Source organism: Larus michahellis, chromosome 4, assembly GCF_964199755.1.
Source record: "Larus michahellis chromosome 4, bLarMic1.1, whole genome shotgun sequence".
NCBI lineage: Eukaryota > Metazoa > Chordata > Aves > Charadriiformes > Laridae > Larus > Larus michahellis.
The window spans coordinates 35,938,271-35,955,747 of NC_133899.1; the positions used below are offsets into that span (position 1 = coordinate 35,938,271).

Genomic DNA, 17,477 nt, shown 5'->3' on the forward strand with positions numbered 1-17,477 from the left:
GCTGGGAATTGTGATACAGAAGTTTGCCATCCTTTCACACTGCTGTTTTTTTAAATGCATACTGGTCACTGCTGGGGGTGTAAAATTTGTCTAGAAATGGGCTGAAAACAGAACTGCTATTCCCCGACAGCTTCTCACTCGAATACTCACACAGCAGAAGGAGGCATGTTTTGTTCCTGGCCAATTTCAGTCTCTCCAGGAGCAGTTACTCCTGGAGATATTATATGCACAGACAGGTCTATGATTCTCATCTGTGATACCACCATGTGAGGTTTCCAAATAAACACAGCAGGACGGCTCACGTATGTGTTACAGCCACATAAAAAGTGCCTTCACACTCAGAAAGGACCCCTGAATATTAACATTTAAAACCAAATGCCATTATGCAAGTACAAATGTACCCTCACCATATTTCTTTGAACTTTTTGTCCATAGATTCAGTAAGGATTTCTCCAACACTGCGAAAAGAATAACTTCAGTTTTCCAAAGCGCTGAATAAATCATCTTATTTTAATTACATTGTTCTTCCTAATACCACCAGTACATGACAATGTAGTGGCTGTTTCTATAGAAACCAGAAGTGCAAGTAGCTTCCCCAATTTCTGCAGCCTTTTTTCATATTTATATACTATCCAGAGACAAATTCATTAGGTCTCCTAAATACATGCTATTTAAAATGACTGCATCTCATCTGAAAGAAATTGCAATAGAACGTTTCCAAGGAAACAAATGCATTGCACTTGCACTCTAAATTTATTATTTCTTTTTAACTGTGCTTTAATGACTTAGGCTTATTTCTTTATAAACTCAGGTATGGAGAAATAGCTCAATAACATAAAGAGCATCTCTTCATTTTTTTCTTTTTAAGCATAAAGCTATAGATAATAGTTGCAATTTTGTACCTAAACAATGTCCATTCCAGAATAATAAACCAAGACAGGAAAAAAACCAACCCTGTTGTTACTCTGCCTTGGCCTCTGTTAATAATAAAAATTCTGCAGTGCATTTCTAGACTAATTTTAAAAGCTCAAAATAACTGCTTCTACCATTTTTCTAGTGAATTTGTTTTATAGCTTATAATACCTCAATTTCAAAAATGGGAATTTTGTGTAGATCTTAAAAATCTAAGTTTTCCTTAAATTTTTCTATCGCTCCAATGGACTGACTTTCTATTCCACTTTTTTGAAATCTTCCTTCTGTCCTGACAAAATTTTATTAAGCCCAAAAGACTGGACTTTTGCATTCATTTGTACTCATCTCATTTCTTACAAGTCATTGTTATTTTTCCTGCATGATATTCTATTCTTTCATATTATTATTATTGATTGTGCTAGCACACTACTGTCTGTAACAAACATTTTTCAAAAATAAAATATTTAATGTTGTCTCCATTTGGAGCCATTCCTGAAGCACTTCACTAAATCTCTCCCAGTCAGTTTCCTTTTTTGAGATCACCCCTTTAGTTAGTTTTCCCATTTTACAATACTTAGGTTAGTCCCTGCCTTCTCCAGCTTCTCTAATTGCTCTACCAAAGCCTAACAAAGAAATCGTAGAGTGACATCAAGTAAGCTTCACGCAATCTACCTTTGCGTAACTCTTATAACTATTTTTAAAATTATTATTTTGCTTATTCTTATATCTTTACCTAATCTTTCCTTCAAAGTGTGTTCCATGGCTGTGTCAGGTCATACTGCATCTCCGCTGCTCGATGCCCTTCCTCTCTTTAGCATAAGCAGTGGATTTGCATTTATGGCGGTCTAAGAACTTCAAGTATTGCTTAAAGATCAGAGCCACAGCCCTGTCGCCTTCCGCTTATTCCCTTTTCCAGACTACTGCATGGTGCTTCGTCAGGACTTGCTGTTCTGACAGCTATAGCAGATAGTGCTTGGCAAAGCTCCAGCGGGCCTCGGTGGTTTATGAGACAGAACACATGAACATCAACAGACAAGAGATCAAAAACAGAGTACATCCAACAGTTGAATAAATTATTCCTCTGTTCTTAACAGAGTCCAAAAAATGTTAGAGATCTCCCTGCTTTTAGAGTTCCTTACATTTCTGTATGCATGTGATAAAGAACCAGGTCCTGAACGCTTACAAAATATTCAGAGTTTCATCAGTCAAAGCAGAATGTAAATAAAAGGTAAAATATGCAAAACTGAAAAATAATTCTATGGATACATTTAGAAAATTTAAATGAATACATTCAGATGCAAGCTCTTGAGCGCTGTATGTCCTTTCAGCAGAGTTATTAGCATCCCTGCTTTACACTATGCAAATGTTGCTGACACCTGTAAATAAATCTTTTCAGTTCAACCTGACAATTCACTCATGATATAAGGAACTTTAGCTCCTTTAAAAGTATTATCAGTACAAGACAGTTACACCTGTAGTCTTGTTCTGATATTACAACTGTGGAAGCTTAGAAATCCAAATTAAAAAGAAAAAAAATTAGCTGTTGTCAGATTTTCTTTTGGAACACAATGAAGTCCTCATTGCTGAGCTAAAAGGCACAAGTCTCAATCCTTTGTTCTCTTTGGTATTTCAAGGAATATCAAAATTTCAGGTAGAATAAGTGGTTGCAACATATATTGTCTCCTGTCTGAAAGCTAATGTAGATCAGCCAAAACAGAGAGTGACTGTGTAATTACATCTTAAGAAATTCTTCCACAGCTCAGAAAGGAAATACTTCTAAAATACATAACTACTTTAAGGTCTCAGTGTTATTGCACAATTCTTTTTACAGGGCTTTTTACAGGGTTTTTCTAGGTTCAGCTCCGAGATCCAAAGATCCCATGGGGGCTGTTCAATATGATGCTCTCTCCTCAGTCAACGCTGCAGAGATTTTTTTTTTTTTTTTAAACATAGCAGCTCATTTCCAAGTTTTCTGGTCTTTTCATAAAGTCTCTACAAACATTCCCCAAATGTTTCATAAATTTAATCAATCTGTTATACAGCAATATAAGATCTCCAGAATAATCTCTTCACCAGAGAGACAAAACTGGGTTTAACACCACCAGAAAGAAATACCACTATAATAGATCTCTACACGCTATTCAACTGCCTCTTTTATTCTCTTTTTTTTTTGGGGGGGGACGCTTTGATTACTTGTCTCTGTAATTTTGAGATGCCTGTATACTTTACATTTCACTGAGCAGTTAACAAGCTGTTCCATCCATTCATTTCTCTGAAGTATATTGCTTAGCTTTATCTTGAAGATTTCAACTCCCATATTGTTCTTTCATTCTTTATCTTGCTCAATACCCAATGCTACATTTGAATTCGTTTTGTCTGTTTGCTCAACAGAACAGGGATAGCAATAAATGCCTTTCAGCATTCCTCCCTTTTTTTTTTTTGTATCTGCCTTTCTGATTAGCAGCCTACTGTACATTTCTCAATGTTTTATTAGCTGAAAGGCTGTTTCAAACCTATCTTCATACATTTTCTCTGGGACTTAGACATCCAATTTCTATACCACATTCAATACATAAATATTAGTAATTTATACTAATGAATTTATGCTCCTGTTAAAAATTAGTTGCCCATCAAAACCAAAGCGAGATTTCAGAAGTACTAATCTGGAAAAAACACACTATCAGTGATTCTATGTCATTTTCCATAAACAGAAAGCACCAATGTGGCACACTGGCATAGAACAGCCCATTTCAACCACTGCACATGTATGTGTAATTGGACAATGTTTTTGTTATTAGTCATTCTCTCTATCTCTGTGAGGCTTTGCTCTGTATTTCCACCAAAAATTCCCTCATTTCCTGATACACATTTGTCATTTTGCCTCATGTGGTTAAATTTAAGATGTGCAAGTGTATAGCTTGTTAAAGCACAGCAGTACATCCTAACGAATGACCTCTGAAATTGAATTACCAGCGAATGCTGATACTGAGTTCTCAATGTGCAACGAGTAACAAGATTCAAGCTCTTGATTAGGGTGCTCACTCTATTGACAAAATATGCTGCAAAGCCTGAAAAGCTCCTCTATCAGGAGTATGATGATGGGAACAAAAAGAATCATTAGTTCACCCACACATGGTTGCAACTTGAATGACAAGTTAACACACTTGAAAAAAAACAAGCAAAACGGGAAAATCTTGTAATGAATTAGGATGAAAGCACTTGAAAGATATTAAGGTGGTTTGCATCAAAACTGAAACAAAGCGGCAAGAGGCTTCAGACATCTATTTCCATTAAGAGCAAATGGCACTTGTTAGAAAAGGATAAATTTCAAAACATCGGCCAGGACACTTTATCCAACCTTGAGTATGGTCATAACTGTGTAAGATGGAAAGGACCGCAAGCATGCTTACTTTATCTTGTGAATAAAAATAACAATGTAAGCTGAAAGCAGGAATACCTGAAGAATCCATTGAAATCCCCCAAACTGGGGAGAAGCAGACATTAGATACTGATGATATTGATGATTCATGCCTAACCAACATACCGTTCTATGTCTGAGAGCTTGAAATGTAACTACGTTATTTTCAGTAACGATGCATAGGTGATACTCACTGTTCTGCAAGAAGAAGCCATAAGCAGTCAAATCAGATTTTGGTATTTCCCCTTTTTCTCCACTCAGCTATGACCTTCCACATTCACTCAGTACACACACAGAGTTCTTCAAATTTTAAAACCACCACAAGTGTGGGTATCTAACAGTCTATACCCATCACTGAGCTACAGCTACCTCAGACGGGGTGGGGGGCGAATCAAAGAATAATAGAAACTCTCTCCCCTTTTGGAAATGTTTCAGAATAAGAGAGTAAACCACACTGCTGCTTTAGACAAACACAGTACATACAAAATTATGGTTTTCAAATGAGCAAATATTTCAAACAAACAAGCAAAAAGAAAAGGATCAATGTCTGTTACCAGGCTAGACCCAAGCCTTCCACTTTCTAAGGAGATTAGACACTGTTCATTATTAAAATTAATATTCCTCATGCACTACTTAATTGGCTAGTTTTCCAACTGATGAAGTTCTACATTAATATGATTGTTTCCTAGTGAACAAATCAGGTAATAGAGGTAACAGCTTCTAAAAATTTCCAGAGAGAACCCAGTACAGGATCTGTACAAAAGAAACAGGTTCGTCTTTTTGTTTTACCAAGAGTAAAACCTCTCCTATTTCACCTCTCAGAATACACTTATTTATTCACTTATTTATTTTCTTGGAAAGTAAATTATTTCCTTGTAATAGGGTGGGATCTCTTCATTAGCATCAGCTTACTGAAATAGAGTTACACACAATCTTCCTAAGCGCTGACAGGTCCAGACACAGCAGCTGTGTTCATTCCTCAGTGATCAGCAGCTCTTTAAGGCAGGTTCCAAGGCTGGAGCTTCGGCATTGCAATATGAGTGCGTGGTTAGTCACTGAGATAAAAACGCATTATTCTGCTAGTCTCATTTTTGCCGTATATAGCATCCTGGCCACCGACTGCACTGCCTTTTGAGGGATTAACGTCGTAAGATGGGATCAGTGTATGTCACAGCATGCAATGTTGTGACATACTGCACACAACAGCAACGCTCTCAGTCAAAAAGGAAAAATTCATGAGGTAACAATCATGAGTACCCTATATTTCGGTAACAGTATTAATAGTGGATAGGCGATAGGCCACGGAAAGACAAATACTCCATTGTAGTCATTTGAAAAAGGCACCATACCCAGATCAGTAAGCAAGGAGGCAAAAAGACCACAGTAGTAAAGCATAAAGATACAAAAAAATACTGTTTGAATCTCGTAAAGATAATATACACCCTAATTAGTAGAAAACATGAGGGCTGTTTTAGAGTGAATGTACAGCCAAATTAATAAAATGTTTCACTTTTATCTAGACATAAATGGCTTTTACGGTGTCTGTTTTGCCTTTGGAAATGAATCATAGGTGTTGTCACCAAGTGTTGACTACTGGCTCTGCATGCAGACACACACGCAGCTTATACATCATCCCCTGCAACCCACACAAAGGTGATCCCAGACACAACTATTGTTTCTTATAACTGAGCAATGGTAAAGTACTGAAAACTGCAGTTTTCTATGCGATTTTGCCAGACATGTAGTTTACACAAAAGTCACTAGAATTAAAACATACCAGAAGATCATCTCAAGCCAGGCTACTGGTAGTTTTATCAGAATTACAGAAGATATGAATGGGTGGGCTATTAAAGTCTAGTTTATCAACATGGGTGTGCTCCTTTGTGGTCTTACAATGCCTTTTACAAAGGCCAGCACCTCACAAATTGCACATTGCCCGTTACCTTTTCATCTTGTACTGCAACTTCCATCTCAACACATTTGTCTGCTCCTCACCGCAATAACACCTCGTGTAAACTGTGTTCTACACCTCTCTACTTGCCTTCTCCCTATTCCAGCAACACTGTCCATTGGTGAAGGACACGTGTTTTCTCTCTACTGCTGGTTTTCAGGAACAGTTTCACTGAGAAGACTTTCCAAGACAGTCAAACCACCCCTCGTCAATCAGCAAACTCCAGCCTTGTAGCAAGGAGACACATATAGTTCTGTAGGAGGCACCATTTGGCTATTACAGCCTGGGATGCACATGCTGCTTTGCAGCCTCTGTCCAGGTGCTGTCCCATACCTGTTCCCATCCACAAGGAACTGTTTTGTGAACCTATGTTTACGCAGGCCCGAACTACAGTCGTGTTTGCCAGATATATCAATTGATGGTTTGGCTGTGGTTGAGCCGACGCACCAGAATTTAAAACCTAAAAGGAAGGAGCTGCTTTAAGAGATGAACACATTTAGTGTCTTCATTGCTTGGAATAAAATATGGCTTGATACCTTGTTTGGTACCAAGGGAAAGCACTATTGAAACTCTGATGTTTCACAGGGGGGAAAAAAGACCAAGAAAGGCATTTTTCAAGCCATTTGTCTTGGTGACATCATAGTACTGTTCAAAGACAAAACCAAAATACTGGGAATTGGCAGAGGTACTGACAACAGGAGTGCATCACACTCAGGAGATACTTTGGAACCAACTTACCTAGCACAGGCAATAACAGTTGTTATTTAACCCTTTGACTCTACTTGAGTCAATGACAATTTTGCATAGTTCTCAGGTGTTTCCTCACAATCTCTGTCATCAGAATTGCTGAAAAAATCACCTTATACAAGTATAACCATTGAACTGTAAATATCCATTGTAAATGAATCTGCTATTTCCTTGAAACTATAGTGCCTTCACCACTATCCATATTTTAGATTGTCTCCTGACGTTTATGAAAGATTTCTAAACATATTCCTCCACAACTGCATCCAACAGTGAGCTACCTTTCAGAGAGGCACATTTTTGCAACATGCCATTTTGATAATTTTTACTGTAGAACAGAATCAGTTACTATTTTCCATCTGTAGAGACTGGGCACCTTAGACATATGCAAGCTGGAGGTATTGCCATATTTGGCATGAAGATGCTCATCAATCACAGCTGATTTCAAATCTAGAGAAAAATCATCTTTACAGGATTCTTGGAGATAGTTACTCAAAGACATACATAAAGCAACTACAGGGGGTGAAAGAAAGAATGGTTCTGGCTTTGCACACAACAAGACTACCATTTGACTTTGTGTATAACTACAGTATCATTTACAGGAAAGCTTATTGCACCAAATCAGAAAATCTCAGAAAGAATGTTTTGTCACCTACATCTGCCATCTTCTCCTTGACTAGGATCAAATATATCCAATTTGACACTACAGTCAACAACCTTCAAGCCTTAAAAAGATGGTACCCGTTTAGTTCATGAAGGACTTTTTAAAGGAAGCTCACCCTCCAATGACATACGATAGCTTCTCTATGTTAAAAAGGACAGCTAAGTGTTCAATTACAGACTGCACCTCCTCCCCACAATTAAGGTCTACTGTTATGAAAATCTCAAGAGACAACAACTGTATTCCCTACTTCATTTGCATGCCATGAAACCACTGACCCTGCTGTTCCAGAGAGAAGACTTCTATTAGTCTTCCTTCTCCAGCCCCCTGCCAGGAAAAAAATAATGTTCTACAGTAAATTTACAGAGTAACCTCTGATCATCTGGAATTAACACCCTTTGAACTGGTACTGTTTCCTATTTGTGTCATACATATTTTCATGCTCTATAAGTTGCCCACACTAAAGCCAGTATGCCAAAATCACTCACTAACACCGGAGTACTGTATACCAGTGCAAGGCAGGGGAAGGGAGGGAAGCGCTACTATGGAAAACTTCGTAACTTTAAAAAAAGTTACATAGGTGATCTTTATCATAAGTATTTACAATTTTTGCAATCTAAAACTAGAATAATCTTCCTTCATAGAACCGTGCTTTGAGTATCTCTTCATATCCTTATCAAGGAAAACTAGCCATCATACAAATATGATGGATGAAATAAATCCCATCAGACTTTTTACAAACGTTTTCACACTGACACTGTAACACTGAAACTCACAGTAAATTTATCTTCAGAGTAGCCTCAGACTTGTCATTCTTGATAGATACTTACTAATGTTTTTCTTGTAAGAACTTACTCATGTGAGGGAAGTCTGTGGTAGAGGTCCTACACTATTAAATTCTTTTCTCAAACACGAGTGACAAATCCAAAGGAACAACTGCAGCACAGGAATTAGATTGTTACTTGCACAATAATACTGTGTTTCCTCAATAAAGCGACTCCCATAACTATTTTTGGAGCTCCCCTGTTAGAGCCCTCATACCTGAAATACATCTGCCTAAATCTCTCACCTATTATTGTTAGTACACCAAAGTCAGAGACAGAGTTTAGATAAGCAATCTTATCTTTTTCAGATCCCTTCTGTCACCCTCAAGAGCAAACAGATGGTTAACTACAATGAGTAGGATCTACCCACATAGAAATTCAAAGGAAAATAAAGAACTACCGACTTTACAGTCACTGCTGCACTTTGAGCTGTTCTGTGCGTGAGGATGTCGGTTTGCCTTATGCTTCCACTGGCAGATTACAGGTCTGGTGTCACCTGAGCTCTGAATGGCATCTGGGAGCACACCGTTCTGCGTGGCTCGGGATGAAGTAAAGGCAGAGGCTATAAATGCCTCTCTGTGCCCTTTCATAAACGTAAAAATTACTCCAGGCTTCTACACAAAAGGTACAGGCACACACGTCCTGACCCACACCTAACAGCTTGAAGAGCAAGTTAGCTGTACTGCTTTCTAGTACATAACTGCCTTTTCACAATCCTGAAGTGAGCTATTGGCTTTATTTAATTCAATTATATGCTACTCATATTTACATAACACGTGAAACGTTTTTTGTGTACAATGTTCCTCTTTGTGCTTCAAAAACATTACAGAGGTACGTATCAACAAATGGCAACACAATCAATGACAAATGCAAAATACTTCAGAATAACATTTCATCAAAAGACCAGTACATTTAGAAACTTGGTAATGTACAGCACATCCAACCTGGGAAATAGCCTAAAAGAGAAAGAGGAAAAAGATTCCCATTACCTTAGAAGTCCTTATATCCCAAGCTTTAACTTCTGGGCTGAACCCTCCACAAATGAAAATATTTGACTCTGCAGGGTGGAACTTCAGTGCACTGATCCTAAATTCATTTTTGCTGCTAAATATCTGCTTGCCTAAAATAAAGTGAGAAGTGGAGATTAAAATTTGAGCAGAAAATGAAATATGTTATTCATTTCAACCTAGTTTCAAAAATATCAAGGTTGTCAAAGGTGAATATGTTTACATTAACACATTTCAAGTACCTGGGGATACTCTGATTTACTGAAAATACAAGACTGAACTCACTAATTTCTACCCACGTGAAACTGCTTCTGCTCATGGGCAGACTGCTTCCTACTGAGAGGAGACAACCAGTGATTTCCCACACTGAGAGAAGGAGCTCCGCCAAGGTCCCAGTTCAGTTAACATGCAGGACTAAATCTACAATGGCTGGATGTTTCCCTACAGAGGAGACATAGTCTTTCTTTCAATGGGATAAAAATAAGAAAATATATGTACAGAAATACCACATCCCAAACTATACTACAACTCTTGAGTTGTTTAACTTATCTTTCTGTGAGGGTAGGAGTGAAACTACTTGAAAGTAGGAAATAATTTGCATACCGTGAAGGCAATATGAAAGCAATAGCTGTTCCCATGGATACTCCGTTCCCAACAGTTAATTGTGTACACTAATCTCCGCAGGATCCTGTGGTTAGTATCAATTGGATTGTCGACACTTTCAAAGGCAACAGAATTCAGCTACGTTAATTTATAGGACTTTTCCACAGTCCGCTGCTTCCTTTCCTCCTAACAAATTCATGGTATTATGATATCATGATATACTTTAAGGTATATTCACTGAAATATCATTTCTGGAACAGTAGCATGGACTAAGATTAATACATTTACCTGGTTTCACAATTTCAACTGTGCTTTATATTCTACATATCACATGTAAAGATCTACATTAAATACAGTTACTGCTTTAAGCCACAGTGAAGAAGATACTGCAGAAGTCAAAAAGAACCCTTAAAATACTATGACAACAGCTTCTTAAATTATTTATTAATCTACATTTTCAGCAAGTGAAAGTTGTCTTAAAACAGACTTTCTTAAACAACTGAAAATACTTTGCGCTAAAAACATCAGTGATGTGTGTAAATATTTATGTGAGGTGAACAAGTCAGAAAAACATTCATATAATTTTTTTACGCTTATTTTATTATTTGGAGCCAATTTATTTGATTTTGTCATCAGTTCCCTTTTCCCCATCTGCTGAACTCAACTTACACAGTCAAGAGGCTAAGACTTGTCAAATTATTTATTTATTCATTTTAAAGAAAAGAAGAGAGAGATAACCTAGCCCCGTGCTTGGGAAATCCAGCTTCAGTGTTTGCTGGAGATCCTGCTCCACCTTTCTGGCAGTCGGTATTCAGAGTTACGTATATTTTTGTCTGCAATTACTCAGTTTATTTAACATTAAACACATTCAGCTTTTCAGGCCTCATTTTATATATTGCAAATGATGTCCTTTGAGCGGAAGACTCCCTTATGCATAATAGAGTACAATGGGTGTATATCAGCAAGCTTGTATACACTTCTATTGTGTATGTATTTATTGTATTTTAGTTCCTAAAGGCAGCATAACAAAGACACAACCAACTCATAGGCTGTAGAAAATTACATCTTCTGAAAATCTATTTGGCTAATTGAAGGAAAACCCATACCACATATCATTTTCCTGTATGAGAAGTTGCTATTCCAAAGCCGAAAGCAAATGTTTCTCTCAGTCCTTAATTTTCACAATCTTAGTAACAATACCTACTATGTCTTTGCAGAGCAGTTTATATTCTGAAAGTGCTTTAATTCAATTCTTCATTCATTAAAGGCTCACCAGTAACACACACAGTATGAAAAAAAATCTTTAAAAACATCTTGAACATATGTTTCTGCTCCTTTATGCTGCAGCCTACTGTGAAACTGCTCAACTATGAAATCAGATATTTTAAAGGCTATTTAACACTGCGAATTTTTCACAGAACATCAGCACAGTTATTGAGCACAGGGTGCTTCTGTAACTGTGTTTAGTGGTCCTCAGGTTCACACCTCTACCTGCATAATCCAAAACCATTCACTTCCTTACACTAATCTGTAAAGAAAAGTGAAGCCTAAAACTTACAAGGACATGAGAATAATCTTGGTAATCAGAACGGATTTCCCTACTGTATTTACAAAAAGGCATAAGACAATATATTAAAAAAAAAATCTCATTACAGTGGCAATCTCTCTCATGCAGAATAGTGAGAAGAAAATTAGATTGATCAGACATAATTTCTTCTTAACAAACCAATGTTGGCTGTTACTCATCCATTTTATCTTGGCATGCTTACAAATTGTTTTATTATTTTTCCAAAGTTATACTGACAATATGTGTTTCCAAATTTTTTCCCCTACATAGTCACAAGTTTCTGCAATGCAAAGGTGCTTGAAATATTAAATCATTTTATCTTTTACCCTTGAAAATGTCCCCCAAAATAAACATTTTTTCTCTCTTCTTATTGCAAGGACTTTACATTAGTGAGAATAAAAAGTAAAATGCTGTTACCTCCTAGCTGGAAAGTGACCACTAAACTATGTTCAACATACTGTTTGAAACTGCTGAATTTTGGGGGGAATCTTGAGACCTCACATCAAAGATGCACTCAAAAGAAAAAAAATTTAAAAACCAGAAAAATCAATCAACTGGGGTTTTTTCTGAGGTGTCACAAAAAACCTTCATGCATATTCAAACAACATACTGTCTACGTAGTACTGGGAGAGAAGGGGAGGAACAGCAGAAGAAAGTCACAGCTCTCCTGAGGTGATGTTTATGTATGAGCGCTAAAACTCCTATGTGAACAAATGGAATTACATTAACAATAATAACGTCATCTCTATAGGACTACCAAATTATAATATAAAAGAAAATATAGAAAAGCAAATTTGGACCATCCTCTTGGATGTACAAAATGTTCCATTAACAAACTCTCAAAATACTGTAAAATAAAACAGGTTAAAAAAAAAACAAAAACAAACAAACCAGATTTATGTGACTATATTATATATAATTTGAATTGTCCTTCAAAACCAACAGCTTAATTTCAATGTCCTAGTCATGATAATGCTAAAACTTTCAAAATAATGGGGAATTTAAATTCACCATTATAAATCTGAGGAAGTTATATTTGAAATCAAGCTCAGTCCATGAACTAAAATACAACTGCAGCATTTGGCAACGCAAGAAATGTGCCAAAATTTCTTGGAACATTCTCTCTGTCATAATATTAGAGAAATGAAAAGTATCTACAATATGCAAATAGTCTCAACCCAGCCAATGTTCTGCCTATGCTATTGTAACAATTCATTTGTGACTAATGAAAAAACCACTGATGAATAAAACATATATTCCAAAAATAAAATGGTTCTAAATAACGTTTAAAAATACAACTACCCTTCTAAAGTTGGTAGAGCATCTCCATCACATCTGGATGCAACAGAAGTTAAATGTCAAATGTACTTGACCTAGAACTGTTTTAAAAGCAATTTTTTCAGTGCTCTCTGAACACAGCACTACTTACTGTTCTGTAAATAACAAAGTGGCTGAATTATCACTGGAAAATGACTGCGAGCGTGGTGTTAGTAAAGATGAAAAAAAACAGGGAGTCTCACTGGTTCAGACTGCTGCATCATTATGACATTTGTGAAAACCTTTCAAAAAGTTTTATTTTTATAAAGAAATAATGTATATAAAATAGGACAATAAAAAAGAATTAACCAGTTATCTTTACAGGCAGCTTAGCTGCATTTTTTGGATTTACTATTATTTATGAAACCCCATGTCGCAGTACTGAACTTGTCTTATGCCACAGAACCACTCACGTGAATGATATGTGAATAATTGACATTCTTAAACATTTTACGCATATTTTGGATCAGCCATACTCTGAATGCATGCAACAGTTTTCGAGAAAACCATATTTGCGGAGATTCTTATCTTGATATCTTGGTATTAGGACAATGGATGACCCTCTAAGATAATAAATGACGATCTATAAAAAATGAATTCAGAAAAAGAAGATTTATACAACAGCATCTATTTTCACCAAACCAGGACAAGTGAACTCCTTGTACCTCAATCATTTCAATTCTTCTCTTTCCCTGTTCTTCATCATACTATCAACAAATCATGTAGGTTGGACCTCCTGGGGTCATCTAGTCCAAACCGCTACTCAAAGTAGGTCCAGCTGCAGCATGTTACTTAGGGGTCTGTCCACTGAAGTTCTGGGTATCTCCAATTATAGAGATTCCACAGCCTCTCTGGACAATGTGTTTTAGTGTTTGAGCCAAAAATTTTCCTGTGTTCCTACATTTGTCCTTCTCCTCTCATCCTTTCACTTCTCAGAGATGAGAAGACCCCGTCATCATCTTCTCTATGTAGTAGGTAAACACTTGCTAATCTGGCCTGGGATGAAGTTGAAGTTGACCTCTGCTGCAAGAGAACATTCCTCATTCGTATTCAGCACCAGACGCCCAGGTATTTTTCTGTAAAGCTGCTTTCTAGCCAGTTTAGCACCAGCCTGTTCTCTTGCACAGGATTACTCCATTCCAGATGCAGGACTTTGCATTTGTATTTGTTGAACTTCATGGAGCTCCTATCAGCTCATTTTTCCTGCTTGAAGCATCTTAGATCTTCTTATACATAAGAACTTTCATCACAGGGATAAAGGGAAGAGGTTTGATGGTGTAAATCCACAGGATAAAATTTCATGGATGTGTCTACCATTGCATTAGTTTTTGTATGCCAACAACAAGAAAAATTCTGCTTTGTGATGAATGACATTTCAGTGTTTCCTTCTATTCTGATGTTGTTCAGATCACAAAGATTAAAAAAAAAAAAAAATCACCCCAGAAAATGCAACATCCTAGGTCAAGGGATACCCAAAGTTATGTCCAAGCTTAGAAACAAAATTTCCTGGAGAATTTATTTTAGCAGTATTTGTTACAACAATGCTGGCACATTCCTTTGAAGAATCTCATAACTAGATGTCATTAGACGCAGAACAAACAATTAGCTACACTACAATTTTGATTTAATAGGGCAGAAACTACGTTCCTAACAGAAAAACAACCCAAAATGACAAAAAAATCCCAAATGAGAAGCTCAATACCATGCATGTTTTAAGCTGTATTTGCAACCTTTCCTAAACTTTTAAAAGTAATTCTCTTCAGACTGTTCGGTTTCTATTGGTGAAAGACACGTACCAATTTTTATAACACAAGTAATATATACATGACTAGAAAAATGTTGAACCAGAACAACATACACAAGAGGCAAGAGCACAGAGCCTTAAAGACAGTACTATTATTTATAAAATCCCACCAGCATGCATTTACGGCATTTAAACACACTGGTAGTTCAGTCTTAGCAATGGAAAGTAATTAAGACCAAAGTCTAAAAAAGGATCTAGAAGTCCTCTGTGAAGGAACAGTTCTAACATCTATCTGAAGTTAATCAAAAAAGAAATCATCTCAGCCCTGATGTGGAGTGAGGAGGAATGAATGATTCAGTAAACTAATGTAAATCAAGATCTTATAGCTGCCTCAGTGGTTTTCAAATGGAAATGAGGCTTTTTATATCAAATTGATTTGGATTCCAGAGGCAAACTGCTTGCCCTATTTCTCTGAAAAGAATCGACTAAAATATATGAAAGAAAAGAGTAGCTTTACAACAGGGAAGGAAATCAGAAACTGGCCTACATGCGTAGGAAATCAGAATAAAATTCCAGTCACTCATATCATACTCATATTCAAATGAGGTGTGCATTACTGAAAGTCAGGTCCAAACATCAACGTTACAACTGCAGCTCACAGGAGCTACAAGGAATCCTGCGCCCTTGAAATAAGGCAATAACGAATATCTGGTATTTTCAAGGATTAGAAGCATTCATTTTGCCTTTACACATACAGTTTGTTTAAGTAGATAGAAATACTACATAACTCACAAGTCAGTAAGGAAAGAACAATTTATAAGCTTATCTGTTTTGAAACTTGGTAAATATAATTTGTTACTGTTGTCATCACCTAAAACACTAGAAATACCTTCTTTTAAATGAACCACTACAATCAACTTAACACAGGCTACTATCCCATTACTGATAGTTAAGTCAAAGAGATGTTAGAAATTAAAGTGTATGATTAAAACTATATAGCTTTGGAATTTGTTCTATGGTTTTATAAAATGAGATTTTTCCCCAGAGAGTAGTCCCTTCAAATGACTCAGGCATATAAAATCTATTCTACTGCTATAAATCCCATTAACAGCAGTAGCCATTCTTTTTAGAATTTGTAAGCACTACAGTCAAAATTAAATTCCCTTGGATTAGTAAGATTCAGTTATATATGAGACTAGAAATGAGAAGGTTGCTGCAATGAGACTGAAAATAAAAAAGACAAGTCGTCTGACAAAAATAATGACTTGCTATCCTAACCTCATGTATTACTACTACATCAGATATATAAAGTTCTTTTCCCCATTACAAAACCTGAATATTCTTGAAACATCAGTATTCCCTAACTGTGTCACATGTCTTACATTCCCAAACTACAACAGCTCCCTTCCAGCCATCATTGAATTTAAATACCTCTGGTATGACAAATGTTGAGAAAGATAAATTCTTGGAGCATGAAAAAGAATCTTCTTTTCATGTGAACAATATTCATAAATTTCCTGGCCGCTTTCCCAGTTCATCTGAATAGGATTTCTGCTCTCCAGATATTCACATACAATGTACTTCTTACTTTTACGTAAGAGAAAACCCTAGTAGACAAGAACTTCTGTTAATTTTTGTAAGGGTTTCTTTTGTAGCCTTACAAAAAAACATTGCGCCTTTGCAGGAGTTAAACATTTAAAAATAAATTAAGTGGAAAAAAAAAAATTCCGTCTCTTCATCTGAAAATGTACTATTTTAGGCCTAACGATTTATATATACACACAGGTGCCCTATTATGTACAGCCCCAATGAATGCTGCTGTATGAGTGCTGATAACATATAAAGGAGAGAAGAAATATAGCTGATAGAAGCACTTTAGTTTGTGGAGGAGACATAAGGAGAGACAGCATCCAGGAAACCAGTTGTTAAGGTCACAACAATCAAATCCCAAATCAAATTCACAGCTGCATCAAAGCAACACAGGTTCAGTCTCAAGGCTTCATACCAGAATTTAAGTTTCTATGCTCCTAATTAAGGTCCCATTCAGAAAAAAAAAACTATAAACCACCTAATTAACTTTAAGCAGAAATTTAAAACCCACCCAATGGAGAATAAGGTACAAGCCTATGTTTAAACTAACCATATATATAAATGTTACTGAAGTCAGCCTTAAGAGGCTCTTCAAATATTTTAATGAATGATCATGACAGAGCATAAAAAAAATCATGTTTCATTCTGTTCATCTGTGCAGTACCTGACAATAGAAATTACGTGTGATCACAAAATTAAAGATATTTCAGTTTTCTTAAATATTTCACACTACCTTTAATTGTAGATATATTTTTTTAGTGAGGACACATTTCAAGAATTCTAACTTTGATCTATAGATTTTCTATATATTTTTAGAAGAAACAAGATCCAAAGTTATCTATACTCAATAAAGACAGGGCTGTAATGCACCCTTATGTGACCTTTACCTGTTTCTACATCTGTTAAATGCAGCATGGAATCAAAGCCCCCACTGAGGATCCTTCTTCCACAAGATGACCACCGGGCAGCTCGAACAGCACAGGAGTGACAGGAATATGTTCTTAAACAGCAGCCTGTATCTACAGCATCCCATACCTTAAAAAGAATGATAAGGACAACATCGAATCACAATATTTTTTTCCAATGTACTGATAAGTAGCTACAGCAAATCATCATGGCTGAGAAAGCTTTGCATTCCA

At 36.4% G+C, this 17,477-nt stretch overlaps 1 protein-coding gene across 3 annotated transcripts in view; it reads right to left on the reverse strand.

Annotated features, from left to right (window-relative positions):
• Positions 1-17,477, reverse strand: part of WDR25 (WD repeat domain 25) — a 69,943-nt gene that overhangs the window by 15,786 nt on the left and 36,680 nt on the right. For all 3 annotated transcript variants that reach the window (XR_012586638.1, XM_074583989.1, XM_074583988.1), the window contains exons 3-4: positions 17,226-17,373; positions 9,500-9,630 (exon numbers count right to left, since the gene is read on the reverse strand). Coding sequence is in view for 2 of the 3 variants with exons in the window: in XM_074583989.1 (XP_074440090.1) it covers positions 9,500-9,630; positions 17,226-17,373 (279 nt within the window). In the remaining variant the exon portion in view is untranslated. The remainder of the gene's footprint in view (positions 1-9,499; positions 9,631-17,225; positions 17,374-17,477) is intronic.